At 43.7% G+C, this 25,851-nt stretch overlaps 1 protein-coding gene across 1 annotated transcript; it reads right to left on the bottom strand.

Moving 5' to 3' along the window:
• Positions 1-365: 365 nt before the first annotated feature.
• LOC110573720 (zinc finger protein 501-like) lies at positions 366-25,240 on the bottom strand. Its single transcript, XM_021682330.2, has 5 exons — positions 25,224-25,240; positions 8,608-8,688; positions 4,851-5,169; positions 3,417-3,543; positions 366-2,551 (listed from the first exon to the last, which is right to left on the bottom strand). Exons 3-5 carry the CDS (start codon positions 4,881-4,883, stop codon positions 1,269-1,271), a joined length of 1,443 nt encoding a protein of 480 aa, XP_021538005.1. The 5' UTR covers positions 4,884-5,169; positions 8,608-8,688; positions 25,224-25,240; the 3' UTR covers positions 366-1,268.
• Between the last annotated feature and the right edge of the window lie 611 nt (positions 25,241-25,851).

Below are 25,851 nucleotides of genomic sequence, written 5' to 3'. Positions count from 1 at the left end.
GGCGGAGTTGAGGAACAGTCTGGGCCAGTGACTTCTTAGCTTTAGAAAGGCGGTCCTGGTATCTACAAATCCTGGGGGGTGAAGGGTGTGTGTTGTGTTTTGATTCTGTTTTACAGGGTTTTTTTTTTCTGTATTATGCTTATGAGTCTTCCATTTCAGGATTTTGGGGATAATAGGTCTGTTTTTTGACTTTTCACCCTTGAAAGCAGTACTTTTTTTTGTCCCTAATAAAGTAAAATCTTTAGACTCTCTTAAGTTTGTTTCTATCCAGAACATGTTTGTAAAAATCTAGTCAAGACAATATAAACAAGGACTACATGGGGGGGGAAAGGGGTCCTTAGAAAGGTTCATTTATACGTTTGAAGTTTTATTTGTGGTGGTCAGCAGCATAGATAAATGAAGCAACATCTTGGTTCTCTCAAAATAATCAACATTAAAGGAAAATGGTTTTTAAAAGTAAACATTGGAGTTATATATATAGATTTATTACCATCTGTGGTTCGGTTATACAATTAATATGTGCAGTTTTACAGCCTGTTCATTAACCTTCAATAAAGCTTTATTAAAAAAATCAAATAGAGGTCTTAGGTCCCCCCACTTTTTTTGCACAAAAGTCCATCGCCCCTCATTGTACGTCAGGGAAGGGATGCCCTGCATCACTGAGAATTCAAGATAATTTCGATCCTGGTGAGCAACATCCTGTTACCATTTTCTGGACTATAAAACTTAAGTCTGAGAACAGCCTCAGGTTCCTCAACTACAGATGTGGAGTGTTAGAAACTTGAACCACAGGCATGGTCACTGGAATATCTGTGGATGTAAGTTCCTGTATCATCCTACAGTCCTGTTTCTGTACAAGTCACCTGGCCCCTCTATGTCCTCTTACTACAAGCAGTGATACCCAGAAAAGTGAACCCACACATGAAGGCACATGATTCCTTTGCAGTACTTGGGACAACTTTCCCCCACCCTAGTGTTCCACAGTATGTGGTGACACAGAGATTATGCTGTTCTCATGGCACTCTAGGAGGCCTGGGAAGGTAAATAGTATTTTGAACTCCCCCCCCCCCCCACGCTTCATCAAAACTGGGTCAGAAACTTCGTGAGGAAGAAGGGAAACAGCTAGCCCTTCATTCAGAAAGTTCAAGAGAGAGCAGGGGAAGTCTTTGGGGGACTCTCTTACCCCTGGTTTATATAATATCCTAGTTGGTTCCCTCATAGTGAATGTTAGACCTTATAGGGAAGGCTTTCCCACTGCATTCATGAGGTTATCTGGTGTGCAGTTTTCGGTGTTGAATGATGTGGGAGCTTTGGCTGAAGGATTTCCCACACTCCCCACACTCGTAAGGCTTTTCTCCTGTGTGGACTCTCCGGTGCTGGATGAGGTTGGACTTTTGGCTAAAGGATTTGTCACACTCACTGCACTTATAAGGTCTGGCTCCAGTGTGAATTCTCTGGTGTTGATTGAGAGTGGACCTGTGGCTGAAAGATTTCCCACATTCGCCACACTCATAAGGCCTTTCTCCTGTGTGAATGCGCAGGTGCTGAACAAGTTTGCATTTGTAGCTGAAGGATTTTGCACATTCATTGCACTTGTAAGGCCTGGCTCCGCTGTGAATTTTCTGGTGTTGAATGAGGTTGGAGCTTTGGCTGAAGGAATTCCCACACTCCCCACACTTGTAAGGCTTTTCTCTCGTATGAACTCGCTGATGTTTAATGAGAGTAGAGCTGTAGCTGAAGGCTTTCCCGCATTCGCCACACGCATAAGGCCTCACTCTAGTGTGAATTTGCAGGTGCTGGACAAGTCTGAATTTGAAGCTGAAGGCTTTTCCACATTCACTGCATTTATAAGGCCTTGCGCCAGTGTGAATTCTGTGGTGTTGAATGAGATTGTAGCTTTGGCTAAAGGATTTCCCACATTCATTACACTCGTAAGTCCTTGGTCCTGGGTAAGCTCTCGGGCAATTAGTAAGGGTGGAGCTTTGGTTAAAAGGTTTCTCACAGTTATCCCAGTCCTGATAACCTTCTCTGGTGTGAACTTGCTGATGCTGGAAAAGTTTGTATTCACAGCTGAACGATTTCCCATAGTTGCTGCATGTGTGAGGACTTTCTCTACCCTGAAAGGACTCCTCAAGTTCCAAGCTGCTGTGTGGATTGGCCCCTTTGAGAGTGGCCTGATGCTGGAGAAGACTCAATATGGCCAGGAAGTCCTTCCCAATTTCCCCACAGGGGAAAGGCTTCCCTGACACATGCAGTTTGTAGCTTGTCACAAGCTCCATGTCCCATCTGAATGGCTTCTCTTCATTGTGCTGGTGGTGCTGGTGAAGATCTGCACTGGACCACAGTCGTTTCCCACATGCCTCGCAGGTGTAGGATTTCTGCCCAGGATGTGATCCTTGGTCCTCAGCCATGTACAAAATGTCTCTCCCAAGCAAGACACACTTCTCACAGGGCTGAGCTCTCCAAACAGAGGAATCTGGACTTGGAGTCTTGCTCAGTGCCATCTCTTGCACAGAAACGGCCTCCTCATCCTCCATTCCATACCAACAACCTGGAAGTACAGAAATGCTGGTGTGGAATGTGTGTTATCTTTGGTGGAAGCGGTCACAAATCTCTGTAGTGCAGTTGCATAAGGCCACCGGATATGTTTTCAAAAAGAGGGTGTTGGGATCAGGTTGATAAAAGGGGCTGGAGTCCCGGAACTGTAAAGTCACAGGTGTTAGGGAGGCCTCACAAGATGGGGGGGGGGGCGGTGAGGTGTGTGAAGCACAGGAAGCAGCAGCAGGGTCTCAAATTCACTCCTCTGCCCCGGGCCTGCAGCAGGGCTGGGAGTGCTGTGTGGAAGTTTAGGCCTAGGGCCAGGAACAGATGGTTGCAAGTGACTAGACTGCTAGGCAAAGACTAAGGAGGGGTGTATCCTAATGTTGAGAAACAGGTGTGAAGGTATGAAAGGTGGAAGCAGTGCAAGGGGTTGAAAACTGAGGAAGAGGGAAGGAAAGGGAGAGAGAGATGTGGGCACTTCCATCAAGGATCCTGGACTCCTCTAAACCCCAGCTGAAAACTGGGGCTTGGATGAGGCAATGACAGACCAGTGATGCTCCAGAGCAAATTCTATGCAGTACCAAAACCAGAACATACTCTAAGCAGACCCCACGGGAATAGCCCCTCGTCCTCAATGCAACTGGTGGCCTCAGACAAGAAGAAACATGAGCTTCTAAGAAGGAGGGAGAAAACCTGGGCAGGTGCCATGGGTGTGGACAAGAGTGGCCAATGCTAATCCATCAGGCTCCTGGGGGGGTTTGCAGGCAGCTCTACAAGAGGGTTGTTGTTGAGCCCACTCCTAGTGATGGCGGTACCCATGACCCAAACGTGAGAAAAAAAGCAGAATCTGGCTGGAGGAGGGGTGGGGTTCTTACCCAATGAGATCACAAGTGCAAAGTTCTCCAGCATCACATCATGATACAGGCATCTCTGAGTCTCATCCAGGAGCCCCCACTCCTCCCACGAGAAGTATACAACCACGTCTTCAAAGGTCACACTACCCTGCCATGATTGGGGAGAGATGAAACCACAAACAGCCGTCCTCCAAAGGACCCACACTCCAGTCCCGGCACCCGCCTGCCCCACTCATCCTCCTCCCAGGCCTCCCACCTTAGAGGACATGTCCAGCCCTCTAAACAACAGGCGTGGGGGCAGACAGAATCTTAAGCTCATGGCCAGGTGGCAAGGCCTCAACAACCTCCCCAGTGCATTCACCAGGCACAACCAAAGATAGCCTGAACTACTGCTCCTCAGGCCCTAATACCAAGGAGATGGGAGCCATGAGCTCACACACCTCTTTTATAGCTTTATGGCATCATGCGTGCTTGGCAAGTCAGAGCCCACGGCCTAGGGCAGCCTCAAGTCTACTATCAAGGATACTAGAGCAACCCCACTAAAATTTAAAATCCAATATCCCTATATCCAGATATGGGGAATGAGTATTTAAATAGAACACCAGGCCAAGTATTTAACCCTTAAATTAAGCTCATCTACCAGGCTCCAGGTAAGGATGCCTCAATAAGCAGTAGCCTGTTCATGTCTTCTCTTCCCCTCGAAGTCTTCTGTCCCTTACCTCTGTTTGAGAGACCACTTGCTGCAAAAAGCAGGTCTAGACTCTCAGTACCCATCCTCTTCTGCTGGGCCTTTTAATAATCTTCTCACCATCATTTGAATTTCCCTTCCTCCATGTGACACAAAGTTCCACCTATGTGTCTAAGGCTGAACCCCACCTCAAATCTGTAGACTTTTATATCCAGCTGCCCACCTACTGCCGGCATGGAGTAGTATTTTCTGAAACCTGTCAGGCTCTCTTAATATGGTTGCTGAGACAAAAAGCCCTGGGGTCGTCCCTGTCTCCTCCTGTTGTGTCTACCTTACTCTCTTAAAACCCACCCAACACTTTCTCTTACTTCCAGGGCCACGATTTACATCTCTGCAGTAACGTAAGATCCAAGCCGTCAGAAGGAAAGAACACGTGCATCTCCTTGACTACTCACAGCTCAGCCATACTGGTAGCTGTGTCCCATGACCACCTCATTTTGCTGACTTTTGCTAGACCTGCAAACACTTCCATCCATAGCACCTCTAGTTTGATGTCATTCCACCGTCCTGGACACCCTCCCCCTTACATGTCAGGCTCCAAAAGTGCTTCATCAGTAGAGGTGTGGGGCTCAATGAGCTCCCATCTCCACTGTTCCTGACTGTCCCTCAGCCTGTGAATCCAGGCCTTTCCCTGCTTATGGTGGAGACCAGGTTTGGCCTGGGCCGCAGCGATGCAAGCAGGTGTCTTGAGGGTCTTAGGCATTTACCTGAGGTGGGTCCCTGGGTGTGGCCGCCGCCATCGGACTCTGTGGGAAGAGCAGGGCCGGGAGCAGTGCAGTGCCGCAGGGATGCCTCCTCTCGTGCCTCCCCAGTCGTCACCTTGTCCTGACCCTGTGCTCTGGAACCTCTGAACAGGAAACAGACCTGAGAGCTGCCAAAACGACTGCCACAAGGACCCCGGAAGTCCTGCCCCGACGTGATGGCACACACGGAAACGCCCGTCTCCTGGACCTTCATTGGCTCCACGCGGGCGTCACTCGGTGCACGGTCCTCTGGGCAATGCCGTTCTTTGCCCTCCACAGGCCTCTGCAAAGGGTGCCACACATCAGAAAGTCCTGGGCCACTGGGAAGTGTTGTGAGGGCACTGTGTCCTGGGGAGTTGCCTGCAACTGATCACTTTAATGTTTTAAGCACACTCCCAAAGGTTACAAATCCAAATGGACGTACCATTCCATAGAGTTACTCATAACAGTGTGTCTGACCTTGGGGGGGACAAACTGGGAAGGACGTGACCTCACCTCCTACTTTTTTGCTTTTCTCAAGGTGCAGTGCCCATTCTGTGCTTTTGTCCAACATCAGAAAGCCACTGATTCTGGTATTTGGAGGAGTATGAGGGGGACTACAATAGCCTTAAAGCCACGAAAGTGATTCAAAGCTTTCAAAACCAAATTCTCAACGCACAGTGGTCTCCAGACTTTGCAAATGCTAGGAGTTGTTAAGTTCCAAACCAAATTCCATGTCCTATTAGGGATTCACTGACACCAGCTGTGCCTCCCTAGCTTACAGAGCTTTATGCAGAACCCACCGTAAAAGGGATACTCCCTTGCAAGGACTGAGAATACACGAGTACTCACTTCCGTAGAGGTAGTTCTATCTACCTAGGAGGTTTGAACAGATGAAGATATAGATCCATTAAGGACAGTGAGAGCTACTTACTCCTGAACTGAGGTGCCACAGAGCACATACCTAGTCTTATTTTGTCACAGTGATTTGGTAATCTGCATGTATATGAATGATATGGCATCACAGATGCTAAGAGTTTCTCACTGGAAATGCCATTAAATTGAAGCGCCTGGGAAGGAGAAGCCCTCCCACAAGTGTGTGCGTGAAGAACATTCCCAAAACAATTGCATGAAGAATTTTTTTGGCTCTTAAGTTAGAAAACACTCTAAAGCTCATAACTAACTCTCCTGTGGAACAATTTAGCAGGTTTGTCATTTCCAGGTAATGAAGCCCTAGTCAAAGGGCCATCTGGAATTGATAAATGGTGTGGTATCTGTTCTGACGGCTCCACCTTCAGGCTTCCTTATTTCCCTCCGACAAGACAATAGTGAAATTATGCCTATTAATAACATTAGAACACAAGTGAAAGGAAGGGCCTTGTACATCTTTCACTTTAAATCACAGAAATGATAGCCAAGTGTAGCCCAGTTGTGAATGCAAAATAACCACAGAAAGCCTTTGAAGGGAATAAATAAAAGTTAAAAGTGCTACTCCAGTGAACGCATAAATGGTAAGAAAGCAAAAAAGCCTTACTACTGATAAGAAAGTTGTAGTGCTCTGCAAAGAAGATCAAAGTGGCCCCAAAGTTCCCTTAAGCCAAAACCCTTAACTGTCTCCAATTCTAGGAAGGCTGAGGTGAGGAGTTGGCAGAAGGACAAGCTGAAAGTCAGCAGAGAGGCTGGTTCCTGAGGTTGAAGGAAAATACAAGGTGAAGCAGCTAGTGCTGATCTGGACGATTAGTTGAGATCAGTCGCGAAGGTGGCTACAGTAAACCACAAATTTTCAAGGTAGACAAAACAGCCTTCTATTGGAAGATGCCATCTAGCACTTTCAGAGCTAGAGATGTCAAGCCTGCCTGGCTTCAGAGGAGAGGACAACTGTCTTGTTAGGGGCCCAGTGCTCATTTAAGAATTAAGCTGAGGGCGCCTGGGTGGCTCAGTTGGTTGAGCGACTGCCTTCGGCTCAGGTCGTGATCCTGGAGTCCCGGGATCGAGTCCCGCATCGGGCTCCCTGCTCGGCGGGGAGTCTGCTTCTCCCTCTGACCCTCCCCCCTCTCGTGCTCTATCTCATTCTCTCTCTCAAATAAATAAATAAAAATCTTTAAAAAAAAAAAAAAAAGAATTAAGCTGAATCCACTCTGCCTGAGGTATAAATGGAACAACAAAGCCCAGATGACAGTACAAAGCCCAGACCCGACTGCTCACTGACAATGCACCTGGTCACCCAATCACCCAAGAGCTCTGATGGAGATGCTAACGCAACATCCATTCTGTAGCCCATGGATGAAGGAATAATTTTTGACTTTCAAGTCTTTGTAAGGCGAGAGAAGGGATTTAGGACTTCCATGGAAGAAATAACAGTAGATGTGGGGTGGAAACTGCAAGACAATTAGAAGTAAAGAAGATGTGACTGAATGGCTGTAAGGTACAATCTCATGATAAAACTTGAACGGATGAGGGGCACCTGGGTGTCTCAGTCGTTAAGCGTCTGCCTTTGGCTCAGGTCCCGATCCCAGGGTCCTGGGATTAGGAGGCCTGCTTCTCCCTCTCCCCCACTCACCCTGCTTGTGTTCTGTCTCTTGCTGTGGAATCTATTCCTGGTGAAGATGCTGAAATGACCACTGACAAAGAAGGTTTTTCTGAAAGGAAGAGTCAACTGCTATGGTAAACTTCATTGTCTTATTTTAAGAAATTGCCACAGCCACCCTGAGCCACAAACAAAAAGATTAGGACTCGCCGAAAGCTCAGATGAAGGGTGTGCAAGAAAATATTTTTCTTAAGTAAGGTCTGAATATTGGTTGTTTTTTTGACCTAGTGGTTTCTGTACACTTAAAAGACTACAGTGTAAAGTGTAAACCTAGCTTATTATTATATATGTACTGGGAAACCAAAAACTTCATTTGACTTGCTTTATTGCAGTGGTCTAGAACCAAATCTATGCCTGTAGTATTTGCTGGTGATGGCTCTAAAAATGTAAGCAGCAGCACAGGCAGAAAGGAGCCTTCCCTGGAGCGTCCATTATGTGACAAAAGCAAAAACTTTTTAGAAGAGGAGTGTCCTCCCTCAGAAGACAGAAAGTTGGAACTGAGATCAAACTACACAAAGCAACGTCCAGCTTTCTCCCATTTTTTAAACCTCTTGTGCTCAGAGTGTATAGGGAAAGAGGGAAAGAGGTCCCTACCCAAGAAATGTGCTCTTTTCCCTGTCATTCATAGCATTAGATTAAAAATGCTATTTAGACAGACATTTATTATTCATCACAGTCCACATGCATTGTCTCTTCACACAACATTTTTCATCCAATGTGTTCATAAAATAAATATGTTGGGTATTAGTTTAAAATTCAAATCAGCATAGGATTTCTACTGTCAAAAAGCCAAAATCATGAAATTCTCTCTGAATTAATTGCTTACACAATGGCTCCTTTTGTATCCTACAACTGTTACTCAACACTGAATTTAAAATTATTCCCAGCAGATTAACTGGCACAGTTTATGAGACTACAAATATTTTTTAAAGTGTTACTAAATACTACACAATTGCATATTCTGGAGGGAACTTAGAGCCCAAAGACTCTATGTGGAAAAAGTTTTCCTTGCCCCCAAAGCAGAACGGAGAAACATGTTTGTCACTGCTAATGAAGTAGAAAGGGCAGAAATGTTGAGAAAGATGAAGACACAAGGGAAGGGAGGTGGTCGTGAGCCGAGAGCTCAGATTCACAAACAGGGTCAAACATACTCACCAGGATCAGGATGGTGCATACGGCCCTCGCCTCACAAGAAGAAAGCTACTGCTGAGAAGGTAATGACCCCTCTGCTTGTATCTGGAAAGAACAAAGACAAGGTGGAGTCAAGCCCACCATGAGGCTCAAGCACATTATATCAATATCCCTGATGCTGTAAAGTTTCGATGCCTCCTAAACTGCTCAATCTGTCTGCAACAGCCCAGGGAAAATGTATCCATTTCCCTCAAGTACTTAATGTTCTGCTTCTCAACAAAACTGATACGAACTCATGTAGAAATGTCTGAAGTAAAGGAGTGAGGCATCTCCAAGGACCCCAACTCTAGTCTGAGTGAGAAAGACAATATTCTGATTTAAGTTAGTGGAAACCACCTTATCAATTTAGACAGCATGCTAAGGCTGACTTTAGTGATGAAGAAAGAAAGAATACTGGGCCAGCAGACTGGGTCATTATCATTATACCTACCAGAGAATTTCTTTGTTCACATAATGAAACAAATTGTTTCAATTTAAATTACATATTATAAATTATATAACAATTCAACAATAAGTAATAAATAGAAATATTTATATTATAAATGGAAAATCAGTCTGTGTGCTTAATAAAAATTCCTAAAAATAAAAAAATGAAGCCTATATCCATAAATCAATGTTCACAGTATCTTTACTCATCATATAGCACAGTACTAGGAACAAATGTCAACGGATGAATAACTGAAAAAATTCTTCAACATCCATACAACGGAACACTCTCAAGCGTGTTACATTTAGTAGGAAAAAATTTCATCAAACTACAGAGATGGAGAATAGATTAGTTAGTGCTTTTCAGAGGACAGGGAGGGGGGTGGAGTGTAAATTGGTGTGAATACAAACAGCATGAGGAAGTTTTTGCAGTCACAAAACCAGTTTTATATCTTGACTGCATTGGTGGTGATCTGAATCTCTGTATGGGGAAAATTTTGTAACAGTACATACACATGTGCAAGTTAGAAACTGAGTTAAGATCTATAGCTACCTAAGAGGTCATCATTTTGGGAGGCTGGGTGAAGGGAACATGGGACTTCTATACTATTTATGCTGTGAATCTATACTTATTTTAAAAAGAGAAGTTAAATTTATTCATTTGAGAGAGTGAGTGCACAAGTGGGGGGGGAGGGGCAGAGTGAGAGGAAGAAGCAGACTTCCCCATGGAGCAGTGAGCCAGGTGTGGGACTCAAGCCCAGGACCCGGACATCATGACCTAAGCTGAAGGCAGACACTTAACCATCTGAGTCACCCAGATACCCCAAGAGAAGTTAATTTTATTTTTTATTTTTATTTTTTTTAAAGATTTTATTTATTTATTTGAGAGAGAGAGAACGAGAGACAGAGAGCATGAGAGGGAGGAGGGCCGAGGGAGAAGCAGACTCCCTGCTGAGCAGGGAGCCCGATGCGGGACTCGATCCCGGGACTCCAGGATCATGACCTGAGCCGAAGGCAGTCGCTTAACCGACTGAGCCACCCAGGCGCCCTGAGAAGTTAATTTTAAATCAAGAATATAACTGTTGCAAACAGATGACAACAGCCATGGAGAGGACACCGCGCCCCTCTAAAACTGAAGTGTGGTTTGCGCACAAATCAAAAAGGAAAGATTTCCAAAAGCCTTTTAGCATTATGGATGTCAGATCAGAAATTATACATTTGGGAAAAGTACTTCTGTTTCACAAATGTATTCTCCTTAAAACCAAATAGGACTACTTTGACATTGCCTGAGCACACTTCAGATCTCCCTGCCTGAGTTGCTTTGTCCTCAAATAGCCACGTGAAATGCTTGCTGCCAAGTCCTTTCATGACAGCCCTATTTAAAACAATAGCTGAAAAATGCACTCTTAGTGTACAGTTCTACATGTTTTGACAGCATAATCACAAATTCATAAATTTACAGAATAGCCCCGTCGCTCCACAAGTCCTCCCTACCCCAGCCTTACGAAACCTTACAATGTGATGTCTGTCCCTCAGGTTTTAGGCACACACTTTTCCAGACAGGTATCCCTACAAAATGTTGATGTGAGTCCTCATGGATGTTCACATGTGCTTCTGCAGCAAGCGTGTCTGCCAGTGCAACCATCTGCATGCATGCGTGCATAGTCCTGTGTCTGTGTATTTGTGCGTAAGTAGGGAAGGGGATTGGTGACTTACTCCTAAAGCTGACCCAATTGTATATCCTAAAAGATTCGGTTATTCTGACTCAAACTAGTGCAATTGCATATAAATGCATCAAGGCCCCAGGATGTCTCCCAAGTCATTCACAAGGTTCTCCTAAGAGCCTGAAGCTAAGTGGACACTTACCTGTATACCAGTATTTTGTGTGCTTTCAGGTTTTATCCTACCAGCAGTCAGCTAAGTGATAAATGCCCGTTTCTTTTTATCCTTCTTTATTATAAAGAATAACCAGGATTGCAAAACATGCTCATAGTGCTTTCTAGTATACCTAGAGTACCCTGACAGAGCATAGGATATCCAGTTTAATGTGAGTTTCAGATGAATAATTTTATAAGGTATATTGCAGGGGACATACAGTAAAAAAAATATATTGTTTATCTGAAATTCACATTTAAGTGAGCGTCCTGTATTTTTATTTTCTAAATCTGGCAACCCTAAGTATGCTGGTTGGTAAAGCACTATTTCAACTGAGTGTAATTTTAAAATGTTAAACTGGCCTTTTTAGTTTCTTATTATTGCTTAAACAATACAAACTTATTATATCACAGTTCTGGAAGTCGGAGGTCCAAAATGGGTCTCACTGATGTCAGCACAGCTAACTTCCTTTCTGGAGGCTCTAGGAAAGAATTCATTCTTTTGCCTCCTTTAGAGGCCACCCACAGACCTGGGCTCATGGCCCCCTTCCATCTCAAAGCCAGCAACGGCCAGCTGAGTTGTCCTCACGCTGCATCACTCAGGCACTTTCCATTTTCTGCCTATCATTTCCCCATCCAAGAACCCATATGATTACACTGGGCAGGCTCAGGTAATCCAGCATCGTCTCTCTACTTTTAGGTCAGTTGATTAGCACTCTTTACCTACTACTACCTTAACTCTCCTTTGCTGTGTAAGTGGGACATTATTCTACTTATCCCATTGGCTTAGAAACTACTGTAACTCCCCAAATCCAGCACAAACCTTCCCTCTCATTAACAATAACACTGGGTCATATGAGTTTAGGAATATCTGGTGCTGGGTCCACCTTAGGCCCTCCTAATATGACAGTGACTCCAAGAACTCCATCTTTTTAGGGGGTTTCTGCTTTATCCTTAACTGCATATTGATACCACTGGGCAGAGAAAGAGAAAAAAGAAACAAATCGTTTCCCCTCTTCTTCAGGATTCTATGCTCCCCCTTACTGCTTTCATTCCAACCATCCTCCTCAGATACTTTACCTTGCTGGAAGTAAATGTATTTTTTATTTATCTGTATCTTTGTGGTTGTATTAAGCTGTGAATACATTGAAAGTGTACAGTGTGGCGAGTTTTAACACAGATATATACCACCGAAACCATCGCCACAATCAAGACAGGAAACATATTCGTCGCCATCCAAAATTTTCTCATAATCCTTTCCACTACGTCCCTCACTCATTCAACCACCATTCTTAGGAAACCACTGATCTGCTTCTGTGATAACGGATTACTCTGCATTTTCAAGAATCTTAAATAAATGGAACGATGCTGTGTGTTCATTTTGTCTAAATTCTTCCACTCAGCCTAATTGTTTAGAGACTCATCCATGTTGGTGCATATATCCCTATTACATTCCTATTAAGCAGTGGATATGTGCCCCCCCAAATTCATATGTTGAACCCCTAACCTCAATGTAATGGAATTAGAAGGTAGGGTATGGGGAGGTAATTATGTTAGATAAGGCCATCTGGTTGGGACTCTCATGATGCGATTACTGCCTTTATAAGAAACACCAGAGGGGAAGATGGCAGAGTAGGAAGAGGAGGGCTCACCACCCACAGATGAACCAAGGCAACAACTACATATAACACAACTCACTCTGACAACAGCCTCAAGACCAGAACACTTATTCGGCAGCTGAAGCAAAAAGCCAAACGGAGTAGGGTAGGAGGGGGTTAGAGATGTGGTGCAGAACCAAACGCCTCGCACAGCAAACCGCAAGTGGGAGGGATATCACAGGCACATAGGTAAGAGGATCAGTCCCCACATTGGGCACTCCTGACCCTGGGGACCTGCACAGGAAGATGAGCCCCATAAAGTCTGACTTTGAAAATGAGCAGAGCTTAACTCTGAGACATCCGAAAATCAGCAGGGCTTAACATGGTAATGGGAGAGCCAGAGGCTACAGGAAATGGAGATTCTGTTCTTAAAGGGCCAGCATACCATAACACTCAGTCTGAAACCTAGCACAAAAGGCCGCAGTTTGAAAAGCACCTAGGTCACAGGTGAAGATTTACTAATTCTGGAGTATGTGCCAGAGAAGCAAGGATCTGGAGAAACCTTCTCAAGGCAAAGAAGTGCTGGCAGAAGGAAAAAAAAAAAAAAAAGAAGTGCTGGCAGAGACCATTCTTCTGGCTCTCCTTCAGCCTAGCAGGCTGGATGCTTCTGGGAGCCAGTTCTGCTTCCCCGACCCTAGCATTCCCTTGCAAACCCACCCCACCTAAGCTACCCATCCCCTCCAAAGCAGCTCCTGTCTTGCCACAGCGCATGGGCAGCCCCAGCTGGGACAGGCACCTCTTCAAAGGGACTCCTGCCCCAGGAAGGAGGAATAGGCCCCATCCACCAGCATACCAGCAGCAGCTACAGCTTGGTCTCTCAGCCAGCCACTTGCAGTAGTATGGGCTGAGGGCCAGCCCCACGCACCAGCATGCCCACAGCAGTCCCTGGCCAGTTACAGAAGAGCTCAAAAAGCACACACAGGGGGCACACCCTACAGTGACTGGTTCTGGTGACTGGGGGGACTGCACTATTGAGACCCAGAGGATGCCGTCTACATAAAAGGTCACTACTTTCAAGACCAGGACCTGTAGCTGACCTAATACATGCAAACAAACAAGGAGTCAGACAAAACGTGGAGAGAGGAATATGTTTCAAATGAAACAAGACAAAACCTCAGAAAAAAAGAACGAAATGAAACAATCTACCTGAGAAAGAGTTCAAAGTAATGGTCCTAAAGATGCTCATTGGTCTTGACAGAAAAGTGGATGAGTTCAGTGAGAACCTCAATAAAGAGATACAAAATATAGGGACACCTGGGTGGCTCAGTCGGTTAAGCATCTGCCTTGGGCTGAGGTCATGATCCCAAGGTTCTGGGATTGAGTCCCGCATCAGGCTCCTTGCTCAGAGGGGAGCCTGCTTCTCCCTCTGCCTGCTGCTTCCCCTGCTTGTACACTCTCTGACAAACGAATAAATAAGATCTTTAAAAAAAGGCGGGGGGGGGGGAGAGAGAGAGAAAAGAAAAAAGAGAGATACAGAATATAAAAAAGAACCAGAGGGGCGCCTGGGTGGCTCAGTCGTTCAGCGTCTGCCTTCGGCTCAGGTCATGATCCCAGGGTCCTGGGATCAAGCCCCGCATCGGGCTCCCTGCTCGGCGGGAAGCCTGCTTCTCCCTCTCCCACTCCCCCTGCTTGTGTTCCCTCTCTCGCTGTGTCTCTCTCTGTCAAATAAATAAATAAAATCTTTAAAAAAAAAAGAACCAGAAATGAAGAATACAGTAACTAAAATGAAAACCACACTGGAGGGAATCAACAGATCAAAGGATGCAGAAGAATGGATCAGTGATCTGGAATATATGGCAGTGGAAAGCACCCAAGTCCAACAACAAAAAGAAAAAAGTACTTTTTTAAATTGGGATAAGTTAAGGAACCTCTGAGACAACATTTACATTACAGGAGTCTCAGAAGGAGAAGAGAGAAAGAATGGTGCTGAAAATTTTCTTAACCTGGGAAAAGAAAACATCCAATCCCAGGAAGCACAGACAGCCCCAAACAAGATGAAGCCAAGCAGGTCCACATAAAGACATGTAATAATTAAAATAGAAAAAAACCTCAGTCAAGAGATGATCTTAAAAGCAGGAAAAGAAAACCTAATAGTTACACACAAGGGAGACTCCATAAGGCTATTAGCAGAATTTTTTCAACAGAAATATTTCTGGCCCAAAGGGAGGGTCATGATATATCCAAAGTACTGAAAGGAAAAAACCCTACAACCAAGAACGCTTTGCCCAGCAAGATTATCATTCAGAATTGAAGGAGAAATAAAGATTTCCCAAACAAAAGTTAAAGTTCATCACCTCTAAACTGGCTTTACAAGTAATGTTAAAGGGATTTCTTTCAGCAGAAAAGACAAAAACATAACTAGAAGAAAATTATGAAAGGAAAAAAGTTCCAGTAATAAATATAAATATATAATAAAGGTAGTGGATCAATGACTTATAAAGCTAATATGAAGGCTAAATAGCAAAAGTAGTAAAATCGATTTTACCTACAAAAATAAGTTAAGCAATACACACAAAAAAGATGTAAAATATGGCATCCTATACATAAAACATAGAGGGGGGAGTAATAAATGTAGTGCTTTTAGAATGTGTGTGAATTTAAGTGACCATCAACTTAACAGAGACTACTATATATTTGGAATGTTATATATGAACTTCCAAGGTAACCACAAACCAGAAAACCGTAGTACTAATGAAAGTCATCAAATCACAAGATAAGAGCACAGAAGAAAGGAACAGAGAAAAATTACCAAAAAAAGGGGAAAAAAATCAAAATGCAGTAAGTACATACCTACCAATAATTACTTCAAATGTAAAAGGACTAAGTGCTCCAATCAAAAGACACAGGGTGACTGAATGGATTAAAAAACAAAAACAAGGCCCATCTATATGCTGCCTACAAGAGACTCACTTCAGACCTAATGACACATACACACTGAAAGTGAAGGAATGGAAAGACATATTCCATGCAAATAGAAGTGAAACACAAGCTGGGGTAGGAATACTTATAATAAACAAAGTAGAGTTTAAAACACGGATTGTAGGGCGCCTGGGTGGCTCAGTTGGTTAAGTGACTGCCTTTGGCTCAGGTCATGATCCTGGAGTCCCGGGATCGAGTCCCACATCGGGCTCCCTGCTGAGCGGGGGGTCTGCTTCTCCCTCTGCCCTCTTCCCTCTCGTGCTCTCTGTCTCTCATTCTCTCTCTCTCAAATAAATAAATAAAATCTTTAAAAAAAAAAAAAAGAGAAAACACGGATTGTATGAAAACAAAGAAAAGCACTGCATAATTATAAAGAAATTAATCCAACAAGAGGATATAACAATTGTAAATATCTATGCAACCAACACAGGAACACCTAAAAATATGAAGCAAAGATTAGCAGACATAAAGGGAGAAACTAACAGAATACAATAATAGAAGGGGACTTCAACACTCCACTTACATCGACGGATTGATTGTCTACACAGAAAATCAGTAAGAAACGGTGGTAATAGACCACAAAGACTTAACAGACATATGCAGAATAATTTCATCCCCAAAGAGAAGAATACACATTCTTTTCAAATGCACATGCAACATTCTCCAAGACAGATCACATGTTAGGTCACAAAACAAGTCTCAGTGAATTTAAGGAAGACTGAAATCGTATCAAGTTATCTTTTCCAGCCACAACAGTATGAAACTAGAAATCAATTACAAGGAAAAAAAATGGAAAAAACACAAACACATGGAGGCTTAACAACATGCTACTACACAGGAAGTCAAAGAAATCAAAGAGGAAATTGAAAAACAACTGGAGACAAATGAAAACAAATGTAACATTTCAAAATCTTTGGGATGAAGCAAAAGCAGTTCTCAGAAGGAAGTTTATAGCAATAGAGACCTACGTCAAGAAACAAGAAAAATCTCAATCTAACCTTATACCTAAAGTAACTAGAAAAAGAACAAACAAGATCCAAAGTTACTAGAATGAAAAAACAATAAAGATCAGAATGAAAATAAATGAAATAGAGATTTAAGAACACTAAAAAAAGATCAAGGAAACTAAGAGCTGGTTCTTTGAAAAGATAACATAGATAAACCTTTTAGACAGACCCATCAAGGCAAAAAGAGGACTCAAAATCAGAAATGAAAGAGAAGTTACAACTGACATCACAGAAATATAAAGAATTCATTATATACCAACAAATTCCTAGAAAAATACAACCTTCCAAGACTGGATCACAAAGAAATAGGAAATTTGTACAGATTGTTTACTAGTCACAAAACTAAATCAGTAATCAAAAACCTCCCAAAAAGGGCGCCTGGGTTGCTCAGTCAGTTAAGCATCCAACACTTGATTTTCGCTTAGGTCACGATCTCAAGGTCATGAGATTGAGCCCCACATTGGGCTCTGTGCTGGGCGTGAAGCCTGCTAAGATTCTCTCTCTCTCTCTCTCTCTCTCTCTCTCCCTTCCTCCTCCACTCCCCCCCACCCGCCCCCAAACAACCCACAACTCCCAACAAACAGAGGTCCAGGACCCAGTGGCTTCACAGGTGAATCCTACCAAACATTTAAAGTGTTACCACCTATCCTTCTCAAACTACTACCAAAAAAAAAAAAAAAAAAAAAAGGAATGCTTCCACATTCATTCCTCAAAGTTACCCTGATACCAAAACCAGATGAAGATACTACAAAAAAAGAAAATTACAGACCAATATCCCTAATGAACACAGATGCAAAAGTCTTCTACAAATTGCTAATTTAAACTAAATTAAATTCAACATACATTAAAAAGATCATTAACACCCACTCATAATAAAAACTCTCAACAAAGTGGGTTCAGAGGGAAAATACCTCAACATAATAAAGGCCATATATGAAAAAATGACAGCTAACATCAAACTCAATGGTGAAAAGCTTCAGCTTTTCTTCTAAGATCAAGAACAAGACAAGGATGCCCACTCTAACCAGCTTAATTCAACAAAGTACTGCAAGTCCTAGCCACAGCATTCAGACAAGAAAAAGAACTAAAAGGCATCCAAGTTGGAATAAAAAAAGTAGAACTGTCACTATTTATAGATGGCATGATACTATATATAGAAAACCCTAAAGACTCCTCCAACTAATAAATGAATTCATAAAGTTGCAGGATACAAAATTAATATACAGAAATCTGTTGTGTTTCCCCTCCCTCTGCCTCTCCAGCTCATGCTATCTAAAATAGCTGAACAAATCTTAAAAAAAAAAGAGGGGGGCGCCTGGGTGGCACTATGTCATGATCTCAGGGTTGTGAGATCTAGCCCTGCATCAAGCTCCATGCTCCTTCTCCCTCTGCCCTTCCAACTCATGATCTCTCTTTAAAATAGATGAATAAATCTTTTTAAAAAAGAGAGAGAGAGATCTGTCGTGTTTCTATACACTAATAACAACCCAGCAGAAAAATAGGTTAAAAAAAATCGTAAGAATAAATAAATAAATAAATAAATTATTGGGAAAACAATTCCATTTATGACTGCATCAAAAGGAATAAAGTACCTAGTTATAAATTTAGGCAAGGAGGGGCGCCTGTGTGGCTCAGTCGTTAAGCGTCTGCCTTCGGCTCAGGTCATGATCCCGGGGTCCTGGGATCGAGCCCCGCCTCGGGCTCTCTGCTCTGCTGGAAGCCTGCTTCTCCCTCTCCCACTCCCCCTGCTTGTGTTCCCTCTCTCGCTGTGTCTCTCTCTGTCAAATAAATAAATAAAATCTTAAAAAAAAAAAATTTAGGCAAGGAGGTGAAAGACTCATATTCTGAAAACTGTAAGGCACTGATGAAAGAATCTGAAGACAATACAAATAAATGGAAAGATATACCATATACCATGTTCACAGATATACCATATACCCCTTCACGGAATGGAAGAATTAATATTGTTACAATGTCCATACTACCCAAAGCAATCTACAGATTCAATGCAACCCCTATCAAAATATCAAGAGTATTTTTCACAGAAGTAGAACAAAGAATCCTAAAACTTGTATGGAACCACAAAAGACCACAAATAGCCAAAGCAAGCTTGAGAAAAAACAACAACACTGGAAGGATCACAACCAGATTTCAAATGATACTACAAAGCCACAGTAATCCAAACAGTATGGTACTGGCAAAAAAGACACACATAACTCAAGGGAACAGAATAGAGCCCAGAAATAAACCCATGCTTATATGGTCAAAAATCCATGACAAAGGAGGCAAGAATATACAATGGGGAAAAAGAGTCTCTTCAATAAATGGTGTTGGGAAAATTGGCCAACTACATACAAAAGAATGAACCTGGGCCACTTTCTTACACCATACACAAAAATAAGCTCAAAATGGATTAAAGACCTAGAGGTAAGTCCTGAAACCATATAACTAAAAGACATACGCAGTAATTTCTTTGACATCAGCCTTAGCAACATTTTTCTAGATATATCTCCTCAAAAAAGGGAAATAACAAAAATGAACAATTGGGACTACATCAAACTAAAAAACTTGCACACAGCAAACCAAACATCAACAAAACAAAGAGGCAACCTACTGAATTAGAAAAGATATTTGCTAATGATATATCCAATAAGGGGTTAATATCCAAAATATATAAAGAACTCACACACCTCAACACCAAAACCCCCCAAATAATCCAATTAAAAATTGGTAGAAGGCCTGAATGCACATTTTTCCAAAGAAACATACAGATGGCCAACACATATGAAAAGATGCTCAACATCACTAATCTTCAGGGAAATGCAAATCAAATCCACAATGATTTATCATCTCACACCAGTCAAAATGGCTAGTATCAGAAAGACAACTCTTGTGCATTGTGTGTGTTTCGGGGTGGCAGGGGGGATGTAAAGTGGTGCAGCCACTCGGAAAACCGTATGGAGGATCCTTAGAAAACTAAAAATAGAAATATATATGATCCAGTAATTCCAATTCTGGGTATCTGCCTGAAGAAAATAAAAACACTAATTCAAAAAGATATACGCATCCCTGTTTACCACAGCATTATTTGCAATAGATAAAATACTGACCCAACCTAAGTGTCCACTGATAGATAAATGAATAAAGATGTGGGGTGTGTGTGTGTATATGCATGCAAGGAAATATTATTCAGCCATTTAAAAAAATTAAATCAGGGGGCGCTTGGCTGGTTCAGTTGGTAGAGCATGTGACTCAATCTCCAGGTTGTGGGTTCAAGTCCACACTGTGCATGGAGATTATTTAAAAAAACAAAAAAACAAAAAAAAAGACAAGAGAAGACATCTTGCCATTCACAACAATATGGATGGACCTAAGGGGTATTATACTAAGTGAAATAAGTCAGAGAAAGACAAATACCATATGATTTCGGTTATGTGTGCAATCTACAAAACAAAACAATCAAACAACAGCACTAACAGAAGCGGACTTCTAAATACAGAGAACTGGTGGTCGCCAAAGGGGAGGAGTGTGGGGAGATGGGCAAAATAGGTGAGAGAGATTAAGAGGTACAAAATTCCAGCTCTAAAACAAGTCACAAGGATGAGAAGTACAGCACAGAGAATCACTGATAATACTGTAATAGCTTTGTTTAGTGATAGATGGTAAAGTATACTTATGATGAGCATTTTGTAATGTGTGTGTGTGTATAAAGATTTTATTTATTTGAGAGAAAGAGAGAGAGAGAGAGAGAAAGCACGAGCAAGGGGAGGGGCAGAGGGAGCCAAGCAGACTCCCTGCTGAGCAGGGAGCCCTACAGGGGTTCGATTCCAGGACCTTGAGATCATGACCTGAGCCGAAGGCCGACTCTTAACAGACTGAGCCACTCAGGCGCCCCTTTTGTAATGTAATAGTCAAATCATTATGTTGTACACCTGAAACTAATATTAATGTCAACTATACTTCAATTAAAAAAAGGGGGGGGACATCAGAGAACTTGCACTTCCTGTCTTTCCATCATGTGAAGACACAAAAAAGCCATCTGCAAACCAAGAAGAGTCCTCACCAGGAACCAAAGCAGTAAGCTCCTTGATCTGGACTGCCTTCCCAGCTTCCAGAACTGTGAACAATAAATTTCTGTTCTTCAAGCCACTCAGTCTATGGTATTTTGTTACAGCTGACTAAGACAATTCTTATTTATTTCTGAGTGGTATTCCATTATATGGAGGTACTATAATTTGTTTATTCATTCAACTGTTTTTGATGGACTTTGGGTTTTCCCCCCTTTACAATTAAAAATAAAGCTGCTTTAGGGCACCTGGGTGGCTCAGTCAGTTAAGCGACTGCCTTCGGCTCAGGTCACGATCCTGGAGTCCCGGGATCGAGTCCCACATCGGGCTCCCTGCTCGGCGGGGAGTCTGCTTCTCCCTCTGACCCTCCCCCCTCTCATGTGCTCTCTCTCATTCCCTCTCTCTCAAATAAATAAATAAAAAATCTTTAAAAAAAATAAAAAATAAAAAATAAAGCTGCTTTAAACATTTGTTCACAGGTCTTTGCATTAACATATGCTTTTATTTCCGTTGGATAAATACCTAGGAATGGGATGGCTGGGTTGTATAAAAGCTGTATGTTTAATTTTAAAGACACTGCCAAATTGCCTTCCAAAGTGCTTGTACAATTTCCATTCCTACCATCAGTGGATGAGAGTTCCAAATGCTCTACATGCTTGACAACACCTGGTACGGTCAGAGTTTTTAATTTTAATGATTTTAAAAGTGCACAGTGGTTAAGTCATTATGGGTTTAAGTTTTCATTTTCCTAATGACTCTTTCCAGCATCTTTTTATGTAATTTTTTGCCATAAGTTCCTTTGGAACTATCTGTTCACATTTTTGGCCTTTTTTTTTTAATTGTTTGTAACTATTGAGTTATAAATGTTCTTTATATATTTTAGCTCCTTGTCCTCTGTTGGATATGTTTTGCAAATAAAGTCCCTCTCTTCTCCTTCTGGGCCTGCCATAATGCATATATTGGTCAGCCTGCTGGTATCCCATAAGTCCCTTAAGAGTGACTCCTCTGACTTGACAATTTCAAATGACCTGTCTTCAAGTTTATAGATTCTTTATTCTACCTGATCGAGTCTGCTACTGAACCCCTCTAATAAATTTTCCAGTTAATTGTTGTATTGTTCAGCTCTAGAATTTCTGGTTGGTTCTCTTTTACAGTTTCTATATGTTGATATTCTCACATTGTCCATGAATTGTTTTCTGATATTGTTGTCTGTGTTCTCTTAAGTCACTGAGCATCTTTAGCACAGTTGTTTTAAAATTCTGTCAAGTAATTCAGAGGCCTACATTTTTATAGGGCCAGTTTCCAGACAATTTATTTTGTTCTTCTGACTGGGCCAAGTTTCCTTATTCCTTTGTATGCTCTGCCATCTTTTGCAAAATTTGGGCATCTGAAAAAACAGCCAACAGTTCCAGTCATTAAGAACTGGGCCTGTGCAGGTGAAGACCTTCACTAATCTCCCTAGCTTAGAGGTTCTGGCGTCACTCAAATCTCTTCTGAGAATGCATATTCCCAATGCTTGTGTGTGTTAACTACAGCATATAGGATTGCCTTTAAATATCTTAGTTTCCCAGAGAGGCTCTTCCTTGCTTCTGTTTAGAAGCCACAGCCACTTCCTGCCCCACAGGAAGGCACAGGCATCTCCCTGGGTCTCCCCATGTTACCTACTGCATGGTATCCAGAGAGGTTCTTATAAAGCCAATCAAGACCCAATTGATCCTCCTCTGATGATCCTCACTGTCAGAGGCAGCTCTGAAGCCTGCTATGTAGTCCTCCCTGCTTAAGTCTGTTTCTTGCTGGGGCGCCTGGGTGGCTCAGTTGTTAAATGTCTGCCTTAGGGGGGCGCCTGGGTGGCTCAGTCGTTAAGCGTCTGCCTTCGGCTCAGGTCATGATCCCAGGGTCCTGGGATCGAGCCCCACGTCGGGCTCCCTGCTCGGCGGAAAGCCTGCTTCTCCCTCTCCCACTCCCCCTGCTCGTGTTCCCTCTCTCGCTGTATCTCTCTCTGTCAAATAAATAAATAAAATCTTTAAAAAAAAAAAAAAAGTGTCTGCCTTCGGCTCAGGTCATGATCCCAGGGTCCTGGGATTGAGCCCCACGTCGGGCTCCCTGCTCCACGGAAAGTCTGGTTCTCCCTCTCCCACTCCCCCTGCTTGTGTTCCCTCTCTTGCTGTGTCTGTTTTAAAAAAAAAAAAAAAAAAAAGTCTGTTTCTTGCTCCAACCGTCACAGCCCAGAATGACCTGCAGATTTCAGATACCCATGGCCTCATTCCATTTCTGTGCTGCACTTGCTGATCATTCTGCAGTCAGAACTCTCCTCTTTTGACTTAACCCTCATTCAAAGCCCAGCCCCACTAGCCACCCATCTGAGTCCCAGTGGTTCTCACGGATTTGCCCCTCTAACCTTATCCTCCAGACTGAATGAAATATCCCAGGCCCCACCAAGGTTGCCACAAAATCCACGAAGTCCTTTGAATGGAATAAATACTAGCTCCAAGGACTGAGTATTAATGTGCCAACTCCTATGCCTCTGTACCATCTCATGTCCACTCTTCTACTGGTACCCTTCATTAGTTCTGAGTCTACCCTGTCCTTGACATTTTCTCCCTTCGTGCCATTTACTTCTCTAACTTAATTAAGTATGTGAAACTCAATGCCATCAACCAGATATCCAAGCAAGAGGCCCAGTTCCCAGCCACCACCTTTCCTTCCCTAGTCTGGAAATGGTTTTACCGTCATTACCTAGAGACTGCCCCTCCCAAATGTAACTCACCTACCCGGACATATACAGTAGCCACAATATGTTGGATGTCTCCATCCTGAACTCCCCCCCAGAATTCCAGAGACGCGTGTCCAGCTGCCTACCTGGTGCCTTCACTCAGTGGTCTCTGAAACACCTCAGATCTTAAAAGAGCCAACAGAAAGTTCCTGATATCCCCAGTTAAAATTACTCTATGGTGAACTTCCCCTTATCAGTTGAAATTTTCATCCTTCCTGCTGCTTAGATCAAAACCTTAGGGTCATCTCTGAATCCTGTGCTTCACTTTCTCACTGTTCTAGAAAAAAATGTTTATGTCCCCCCAGAATTCATATTTTGACACTCTACCCCCCACAAACTGATGGTATTAGGTGCTGGGGCCTTTGGGTGGAAATTAGGAAGGAGGCCCTTACTAGACACAGAACCTGACCATGCAGGCATCTTGATCTTGGACTTCTCGCTTCCAGAACTGTGAGAAATAAATTTCTGTGGTTTATAAGTCACCGAGTTTGTGGTATTTTCTAATATAGCGATACAAGCAGACCAATCATATGACTTCCCTTGCACATTAGGAAATCTAGTTGACTCTTAATAAAAACAGATCCAGAATCCAGCCACTTCTAAGCCACCACTCTGTCCCATGAACCCTCAACTGGCCCACTGCAGTGGACTCCACCCTGGTTTACCTTCCTCTTCCCTCACCCTCACAATCTGTTCTCTACGGTGCAGCCAGATTAAAGCCTGTTGAGAGCTGGCTAAGGTCATCCCCCTCCTCTAATCCAAAGTTCCCACCACCTCCAGTACAGATAACCAACTTCTCAGGCAGCCATTCCAGTCCTGAATCCCATCTTACTGCTCCCACCTGAAGGAAAGGGAATCTATGGTTTCCTTAATGCTCCCAGCTCACCTCTCCAAACATTTTTACACCCCTGTATTGAGATAACCTTTTCACACCTGTTTACATCAGCTGCCAAAAATGGAAATACCTCCATATAATTCCTCCTACAGACCCAGGGCGAAGGCTAGGGGTTTCTCCAGGGTTCCTAGACCCAAGGTCTGGAAGAATGGCATGTAGAGTCCCGGGACACTACAACGGAGAATATATGAGTGGGAGTAGGAGCCAGTGAGGGACTAGGACACCCTACACATTCCTGCGTAGGTTCCGTAAGTGTGTCTGTAGCCATGTTTTAACGGGCGGGTTATAGATGAATACAATGTAGGGTTTCAACGGGCTCAGGCTCCTCTGTGTACCTATGCCTGGCCGGTAAGCCATGAATTTATAACTGGATGTCTACCTTTTATGCCTCAGTGTTTCATCTTACTAGCTCTGGGTCCTCGAAGATTCAACCTCCTAATGTCTCCACGTCTCCATGACCCTCCTTCAGTCTGTTTTTCCAATCAACCACCTTTGGGAAGCTTTTAAAACCCTAATGTAACTCGTGTCGCTCCTTTCTTTAAAATTATCCACAGCTTCCAGAGTCCTGAGAATGCAGGCAAAACCCTCGGCCTGCTATTCCAGGTGCGACTCCGCCTCAAACACTGTTCCCCGCAGGCACAACAGCCCCCAGCTCTCCCGAATACTCCCAGCTCGGTGGCACCTCCACGCCTTTGCACAGGTCGGTTCCTCTGCCGGTAACACTACCCCACACCGACTCACAACAGTAAAACTGAACACGCCCCCACACCGAATCACGTCGGTAAACAGGGAAGCTGAGATGTCAGGTTTATTCAGGGCCATTGTCAGAAACGGGACCCCACCTACCAGTGCCTCGTTATCCTAGACAGTAAGACCCGGGACGTGAGCACGTGAGCAGGCGCCCCTCAAGCGGAGCTTTAGGATCTGGGTGGCGGCGAGGGGCGGAAAACGCAGTATTTACCTGAGCCGGGTCCCTCAGCGTGGCTGCCGCCATCCGGGCCTGTGGGCGGAGCGGGGCCGGGAGCGGGCAGAAGGTTCTTACACCGGCCCCGGTGCGGGGCACCCCGGGCGGCGTCGCCTAGCTTCAGACCCGCCTCTGTATGGCTGGGTCAACGACTCCTCTGAGTCCTTCTCCTGCAAGTCACCTCGCGCACACCCTGCGCTCCGGAACTTCTGCCCGGATGAACACAGGGGAGAAGCCAAAATGACCGCCCGGAGGAGGACGCCGGAAGTCCCGCCCCGCGCTCGGCGTCACACACGGAAGGCCCCTGTTCTGAACCTTTATTGGCTCAGCGAGGCGGCCGTTAGGCGCGGAGCCTACAGGTTAATGTAGTTCGCGTGGATTCAGATGCGGCGGGTAAGGGCGCTGGGCAGCCGACCCACAATTTTAGACCCGCAAGCTGCGCTGGGAGATGGTGTCCACAAGTCCAAGAGGTTAAAAGGGTCTTTGTCCCTTCTTAAAGAAGCAGAACTCAAGTTTTGGGGGTAGTGTTGTGTGTTGCCTGTAGCTATTCACCCAATCGTGTGCGGACGTGTTATTTCGGACTCCGTGAAGTTCAGCTTGCTCCCAGAGGCTAAACATATTTCAG

Source organism: Neomonachus schauinslandi, chromosome 16 (genome assembly GCF_002201575.2).
Source record: "Neomonachus schauinslandi chromosome 16, ASM220157v2, whole genome shotgun sequence".
In the NCBI taxonomy this organism is placed as follows: Eukaryota; Metazoa; Chordata; class Mammalia; order Carnivora; family Phocidae; genus Neomonachus; species Neomonachus schauinslandi.
This window is presented reverse-complemented; position numbering and strand designations above follow the sequence as displayed.